This window comes from Pteropus vampyrus, unplaced genomic scaffold, assembly GCF_000151845.1.
Source record: "Pteropus vampyrus isolate Shadow unplaced genomic scaffold, Pvam_2.0 Scaffold335, whole genome shotgun sequence".
Classification (NCBI taxonomy): Eukaryota; Metazoa; Chordata; class Mammalia; order Chiroptera; family Pteropodidae; genus Pteropus; species Pteropus vampyrus.
The window spans coordinates 4,703,838-4,712,348 of record NW_011889116.1 but is presented as its reverse complement, the minus strand read 5'-3'; the positions used below and the strand labels follow the sequence as shown (position 1 = coordinate 4,712,348).

Sequence of the window (8,511 nt, the reverse complement as noted above, 5' to 3'; positions counted from 1 at the left end):
TAGCTACTGAAAGATAAATAGATCCTAAACTTTCAATATATACTTTGTCCTATTTCCTAAATTTTTTCTTGCTACTAAATTTTGGGGGAAGATGACTCAGAAAAATAATTATTAACCTGCTAACTAGTTTTGTTAAGTGCTCAGTTGCCGGGAAAATACTACCACCTGCTTTAGTTTCCTTGACAACAGCACACTCCTATTTCTCGTGAAATATCTTTATATTAAACAATGAAACTTTCATAATTTTAAGTCCTAATAAGAAACAATGATGCAATAATTCCCACATAGTTTTTTTTTTTTCTCACAATATAAAATCTTGGAGAAGAAACTAAGGAATATCTTGTGAATTTCCTATTTCCTAGTGAAAATACAACTGTATTACACCACTTTGATGTTTTACTATGTGGCTTTACTTTTTTTTTTACATTGGAGTTATGACTTTGGTTCTGTTTTCACCCTTTATTGGGAATACAGGGTAATTTATGTGGCTTTGCTTTATTAAGGAGAGTGTAGAATAGATTGGGGATAGATGATGACATCCTTGTCTGACTTCATGTTGAAGAAAATTAAATATAGTTGTATCTGTTTTTATTCTGGAATATCCTGACGGACATTTTCAGTAAGATTTTTGTAGGAAAGAAGTACAGGGATTCTGACTGAAAGGTAAACAGGTGCAAATTCAAGTTTTTGGAAATGGATGCAATATTATCCTACACGTATTTTTAAAAAAGAAAATGAAAGTAGTGAATGGCCTTCATTGCTGAAGGAAAAAAGCTACTATTTTGGTTCCTTAGTTGAATATGATCAATAACCAACTGAAAGAGAAATATTTTGTTCTCTAAACACCTATCCTGTTGTTTCATTCATCATGGTACTCAGTCGGAAGGGCATTACCAGAGGATTTCAAAAAAAATTACAACTCATTTATTCATTCATTAAACTATTATTGAACACCTACTATGTGTCAGGCACTAAAGCCATCTGAGGAGGAAATGCTATGAAAATAAACATAAATCAACAATGCAAGTGTTAATGATACAGGTCAAATGTTAACATTCAGTTTGCTATTCCCTTCTATGTGTTCTATACCTTGTACGAACACTTTTGTCCACGTTTGGGTACCTATCTCCTGAGTTCTTTGAAAAGGTAGAGACTTTGGCTTATTCATTTTTGTATTCCACAGAACCTAGCATAAGATTTGGTACAGATCAAACAGGTGGTAAGTAAGCGATAGTCGAAATGAAGAAATTAGCATCATTTAGTAGTCCATTAAGAAGATAGTACTTGTCCAGACACTAGCTTTATTTCCTAAAAGTAGTTACTGTAATGTAGTTATCTTGTTATCCTAGAATTTGATTTGAGTTGACAAAATTTGATTATATTTCTTCAGATTATATTTCGAGGTGGTTTATCATCCAAGAAACAAGCTAATAGAGCAGTTTCAAATTTGCAGAAGAAATGGAACCCGGATAATCTCTCAAAGATTTCACGCGAGACGTTTACACTGAATTTAGATGAAAGCGACTAGCTTCCCTTCCATCCCCATCGCTTGTGACTGCGTCGCTCCATCTTCCCCTTTCCTTTTTCCCACCCTTTCGCCCTCCGGAAAGGGCCGAACATCCCGAGAGCTTCCCAGTCCTCCTCCGCCCCTTTCGGAAGGAGCCGAAGTCTGATGGGGCGCCGAAGCGGGTCCGCCTGGAGCTCGGGCTCTTCCGGAAAAACCCGAAGTGCTCTCGGAAGAGGAGGGAGCCTTCGACTTCAGCGCTTCGCCCCCGCGCTGTGCCCTCTGTCGGCGGCGTGGGGCAGCGGTAGCAGCGGTGGCGGCGGGAGGCGGCAGCCGCGTCGACGTCGCCCAAGACTGGAGCGACGTTTAAAGAGGGAGCCGAATCGCCGCGGAGTCCGGCCTCTTGTTGTTGGAGGACTCCCACCCTTCGGCGCGGCCCGACGAGGAGAAACTGCGGCGCCGGGAAGCAGGTGAGGACCCTGCCCCGACCCGGGAGGGGAGAGGGGCAAGGGGCGCGCTGCTTCCTCCGTCCCTGGGCCGCGCCTGCGTCTGTATTCTCCTCACTTGAACCAGGAAGCGGCAGAGTCGGAGGCTCCGCTCCTCCGGCCCTTTCTTTGTGTGGGCCCGGGAGTGAAGGAGGGGACGAACCAGGAGGGCCGCGGCGCGGTCCCCTTCGCCGTCAGGGGCCTGGGGGCTGCCGGTGCTCTGGGTAGGCCTGGAGCGTGGGGAGCCCTCCACCGAGACCCACTTGGCTTTTTCCTCGCCCCTCTGTCTGCCTTTTTGTGCCTCTTTTTCTCCTTCTCGCCCCTACTTTGATTTAGAGCCTTCCTGCCGAGCCCATCCTCCCCTTCCGTCCCCTTCCAGGGCATAACAATGCCGCCTGCTCGGCCTCGTCCCCTCCTAGCACCCCCACCCTTCTCTTTGCCACCTTTTACTTTCCCCAGCTCACCTCATTACCCCGCCCTGACTGTGCAGTTCTTTTCTCCATCTGTATTTGCAAGAAGCTGCCTTTTCGCTTGAATTAAGATTAAAAACATTGGTTGCAGGCGGCTAGGTGCGAATGGGGAAGAGAGGTGGAGGAAGGAAGATGGGGTTCAGCTGCCGCAGGGAGCCGCGTGTCGGTTTGTTTCACTCCCTCGCGGATGGCGTTTCTCGCTTTTCCACCATCACCTGCCCACAGTCAAGGATTTCTTTCGCAGTGATGCAGAATGGCTTTTTCAAAGTCAGGTCGCAAATCTTGGAGTGGTTTCAGACCGATTTGTGCTGTTCCTGGGTCCACCCTAACGGGGAGGAGGAGGAAACCTAAACAAAATGAAACCATGTCCTAGTGTCACAGGGACATGTCCATATAACGCATTCTTCCATTGGAAAAAAACATTGGCAAATGACAAAAATTGTGAGATCGTATTCAGAAACCCATCTATTCCCTGAAAAGTGACTTCTGTCGAAACCCCCATATTTCAGAAGCCCTGGTTGCTGGCTCGCTGTCCAAAGGTCACTCTTTCTGATGAATGCCTTTATGGTAACTTGAAATTCCTTGGTACTGTTAACGAGCAACGCCTTATTACAGATGATGTTTTAAGTCTTTGATCTCTAGACTTTTCACTCACTTTTTGTTTTTAAGCTATAATTTTGAAAAATTGAGAAGATATTTGAGATGCCCTGCCTTTCAAGTGCATAACTTAGGCACTATAACAGTGGTACTATTTTGGTAACTCTAGAGGAAAAGAATATTAGCAATAAAAGTGTTTCCTTACCAAAAGTACTTGTCAGCTAATAGTTATTACACACACACACACACACACACACACACACACACATATTTTTAAGCAACTCAGGTCAGTGCTACTGGGAATATTTCTGAGAAGTCCAAAAAAATGTTTAGGGAGTAGTACACAGCAATACTGTTTACTGACATCGCCACCTCTTTTCTAGAGTAATGTCTGCTCTGTTCCAATAAGTTTATATTTTCATTTTCACTAACTCATTTGGTGTGAAAAAAGTTCTCATACCAGTGCACGTAATTCTTTACCAACAAAAATGTTTTCCTGCAAAATAGCGTTAAGAAATAGTAAACTTTCCTTTTCCTTTGTCTTATTTATTTTTTACAATAGTATCTATTGACTTCACTTGGCACTCTGTTTAACATTCTACCTCTGGAGATTGTAAGGGTAAAGAGGTGAGGGGAAAGGGGATGAAGAAGGAGTAATAAGGTGTTTAATGATTTATCCAGATGAGGCATCCCAATTTAAATAACAGAAAAATAAGGGGAAACTTACAAGTAATAGTTTTCAGTGTTTATAAATGCTGATTCAGTCATTAGCTGCAGGGAGTAGCTTTTGAATATTTCTTAAAGATAAGTTAAAATTTAGGAAGAGTATTTCCAACCCAATATTGCACACACCAAACTTTTCTAACATGTAAATCATTCATTTACATGAAATAACTAGTGTTCATGATGCTGTTTCTTAAAAAAGTTTTAAGACAGCTAAAAATTAACTCTTAGCTCTTCTTGAGGAGAAAACCCAAAATCAGAACTAAGAAAATTAATTCTGATCTTTAAAATTTGCTAAGTGGTGACGCATGTATCAGCTTCAAATGAGGAGATTACTATTGATGTCCGTAGATCAATTTAAAAGTTGCTTGTCTCAGAGGGAAGACGTGAGAATTGACATGGGGTCCAAAACCCATCCTGTATGAACAGTTTATATAGAAGTAAAAAGTTATGCCAAACTTCAGTTAAAACTTGAATGAACTATTTAATGATGCTGTAGCTACAATTCTGAATGATAAAATACTTTTGTTTTTCTTTCCTAACCTTCTCTCATCCCCATTCCCTTCCCTTTTTTTTTATAGGCATGGAGAGTAGAAAACTGATTTCTGCTACAGACATTCAGTACTCTGGCAGTCTGCTGAACTCCTTGAATGAGCAACGTGGCCATGGACTCTTCTGTGATGTTACCGTTATTGTGGAAGACCGAAAATTCCGGGCCCACAGGAATATTCTTTCTGCTTCTAGTACTTACTTCCATCAGCTCTTCTCAGTTGCTGGGCAAGTTGTTGAACTGAGCTTTATAAGAGCAGAGATCTTTGCAGAAATTCTCAATTATATCTATAGTTCTAAAATTGTTCGTGTTAGATCAGATTTGCTTGATGAGTTAATTAAATCAGGGCAATTGTTAGGAGTTAAATTTATAGCAGAGCTTGGTGTCCCGTTGTCACAGGTTAAAAGCATCTCAGGTACAGCTCAGGATGGTAATGCAGAAACCTCACCTCCTGGTTCTAGTGACAAGAACCTTGAAATACAAAAATCAAAAGACGAAGCCCAAGATAATGGGGCCGCTATAATGCCTATTATAACAGAGTCTTTTTCTTTATCTGCTGAAGATTATGAGACAAAAAAGATCATTGTTACTGATTCAGACGATGATGATGATGACGTCATTTTCTGCTCTGAGATTCTGCCTGCAAAGGAGACTTTGCCGAGTAACAGTGCAGTGGCACAGGTCCAGCCTAACTCAGGCTCTGTTGCTATTTCAGATGTCGCACCTTGTGCTAGTAATAACTCTCCCCCTTTAACAAATATCACACCTACTCAGAAACTTCCTACTCCTGTGAATCAGGCAACTCTGAGCCAAACACAAGGAAGTGAAAAATTGCTGGTATCTTCGGCCCCGACACATCTGACTCCTAACATTATTTTGTTAAATCAGACACCACTTACTACACCACCAAATGTCAGTCCTTCACTTCCAAATCATATGTCACCTTCAATCAATTTACTTGTGCAGAATCAGCAGACACCAAACAGTGCTGTTTTAACAGGAAACAAGGCCAATGAAGAAGAGGAGGAGGAAATTATAGATGATGATGATGACACTATTAGCTCCAGTCCAGATTCGGCCATCAGTAATACATCTTTGGTCCCACAGGCTGATATCCCTCAAAGTACCACTTTTGATGGATCACTGATACAGAAGATGCAGATCCCTACACTTCTGCAAGAGCCACTTTCCAATTCTTTAAAAATTTCAGATATAATTACTAGAAACACTAATGATCCAGGTTTAGAATCAAAACATCTAATGGAGGGTCAGAAGATCATTACTTTAGATACAGCTACTGAAATTGAAGGCTTGTCAACTGGTTGCAAGGTTTATGCAAATATCGGTGAAGATACTTATGACATAGTCATCCCTGTCAAAGATGACCCTGATGAAGGGGAGGCCAGACTTGAGAATGAGATACCAAAAACATCTAGCAGTGAGACAGCAAACAAACGTATGAAAGTAAAACATGATGATCACTATGAGTTAATAGTAGATGGAAGGGTCTATTATATTTGTATTGTATGCAAAAGATCGTATGTCTGTCTGACGAGCTTGCGGAGACATTTTAACATTCATTCCTGGGAAAAGAAGTATCCTTGCCGTTACTGTGAGAAGGTATTTCCCCTTGCAGAATATCGCACAAAGCATGAAATTCATCACACAGGGGAGCGAAGGTATCAATGTTTGGCTTGTGGCAAATCTTTCATCAACTATCAGTTTATGTCTTCACACATAAAGTCAGTTCATAGTCAAGATCCTTCTGGAGACTCGAAGCTTTATCGGTTACATCCATGCAGGTCTTTACAGATCAGACAATATGCATACCTTTCTGATAGGTCAGGCACTGTGCCTGTAATGAAGGATGATGGTATTGGGTATAAGGTTGATGCTGGGAAAGAACCTCCAGTAGGGACCACATCTACTCAGAACAAGCCAATGACCTGGGAAGATATTTTTATTCAGCAGGAAAATGATTCAATTTTTAAACAGAATGTAACAGATGGCAGTACTGAGTTTGAATTCATAATACCAGAATCTTACTGAACTCTTTTGAAGTATCAAAGTTTTGGTTTGGATTAAGGGGCAGGACTTTCAGACCTATGAAACAAGGTGAAAACAAGATAATTTGTTCTGCCACATCATCTGAAGATAGTATAGCTGGATTACTTGTTGATAATTTTTAGAAGCAAATTATTCTGAGTTTGAGTACAGAGATTGAGAATTCCCCCCTGCCCCAAGTATTTGTTTATATAGTTAGCTTTCAGCTTATTTAAAAGAGGCAAAAAAAAAAGCTTGGAGAGATAGTTTCCTGAATAGAGTTTGAAGCAGTCTGAATGTTCTTTGAAGATAACTGGAGTTATTAGCATACCCTAGTACATCTTATAACTTCCCCCTTCTATGTTAGCACTTTACTGCTGAATTCTTAATTTTCTTAATATTGAGACTATAAATGTGTGTTGTGTTTTATATATGGCATAAAAAATGAACAAGAACTTTTAAAGTTGTTCTGGAAAATTTCAGAGTAAGTCTCTGCTTGGTTGTATATTGTGCTAGTCCAAATGGATAGCAACCTCCTGCCTCCCTGCCCCCATGAAAATGGCCATGCAGACAAGTCTCATCTGAAGAATTAATTAGTTTTAGCTAATTAGAATTATATCTTGCTTTTATTGTCATAGTTTGGAAAAGACTTTGGTGGCTGGACTACTGTATATATACCTTTGCTATGTGGTCCCTGTGGGCAAAAATACTAATCTCCATAATGCAGACAGGAGATGAAAAGTTGTCGCTTTTTTTTTTTTTTTGAATTTTTGCTCTTACATAATAGAGACAGTGGAAGTGAATGGAGATTGCCTTTTTGCTCATTATGGTTAAAAATATTCCCATGAAATTTTCAAATTTTGAATCCGAAAGCCACCAAATAAATCTTTAATTCTGTATAAATCTTTATACATGATAGATTCCAGAAATGAGACTCCTACATATTTTGGGTGGGAGGCTACTGGCATATATTTTTAAATGTTCATATTACTTAGACTCTCTAATAGGAAACTTTCATTTGAAATAGTTGAATCAGTGATCTAGTATTTCCCTTTCAGCAAGACCTTTTAGGTTTTTAACCCCTTCTAAAATAAGTTCCATTCCATCTGCAAATTGCTGCGGTATTATAGCAATCAGAAACTATATATGGAATGTAATATAGGCTCGCCGATTACCATTTATCTTGAGAATAGTAAATACCACCTTTCTTCCTTTTAAAATGACACATATTTAAACACTTAGAAAATAAAGTAAAAACTTATCGAAGTGCTAGTACTAAAAGGAAGCAGGTTGGGACAAATATATAGCCTAGCATTTATAACAGGATTAACTTGTTGAATTTCTGTAAATGACTTTTTGCAAAGGAAAAAAAAATTAATAGATACTGAAAAAGATTGTTGTGCATAGTTATTAGTCATTTGTAACCTTGCTTAAGTATATCTTAATTGAAATAGATATTTTCTTTTTCCTTAACCATGTATTTTTAAAAATAGTCTATTTCTTACCTTTGAACTTAAAGCTTTAATCATAATTTCTCATGTATACATCATCCTTCTGACAGTAAGCTAGATTTGAAGATAATGGTTTCAGTGTTTCTTAAGTTGGTACCTGAGGGTATCAGGCATCAGTATTTGCAATAATACAAGGAGAAAGAAAAAAATCCTTTGCTTAACGAGGACTAGAATAACATGCATCTGTTTTGCTGTTGTGTGTCTAGAGCTACAAACCATTTTGTAAACTAATCCTTGGAAAATTTTAAATTACCTTGTAACTTAAGACAGAGCTCTGGAATCACAATATCAGTGTCCTTTCTATGTAGATATTGATAACATTTCTCTTTGGCTATAGGGTGCATTCTGAAATATTTTCAGTGGAAATTTGAGTTTCATTAACCTATTTCAACCAGTTAGACATAATTACTTCTACAAGTGTGAATGATACTGATGCCAGCAGAGCTTCTGGATCTTTCAGATTTAACTGCTAGGTAAATTAGTCTGTTGTCTGAAAACTATCCATCCTGAGTAATATATATATATATATATATAAATACAAAAATCAAAAGACGAAGCCCAAGATAATGGGGCCGCTATAATGCCTATTATAACAGAGTCTTTTTCTTTATCTGCTGAAGATTATGAG

General features: G+C 39.1%; 1 protein-coding gene across 1 annotated transcript; it reads left to right on the top strand.

Annotated features, from left to right (window-relative positions):
* The first annotated feature begins 1,757 nt into the window (after positions 1-1,757).
* ZBTB33 (zinc finger and BTB domain containing 33) lies at positions 1,758-7,766 on the top strand. Its single transcript, XM_011378257.2, has 2 exons — positions 1,758-1,974; positions 4,361-7,766. The coding sequence occupies exon 2, from the start codon at positions 4,363-4,365 to the stop codon at positions 6,376-6,378; it is 2,016 nt and encodes a 671-aa protein (XP_011376559.1). The 5' UTR covers positions 1,758-1,974; positions 4,361-4,362; the 3' UTR covers positions 6,379-7,766.
* Positions 7,767-8,511: the final 745 nt, after the last annotated feature.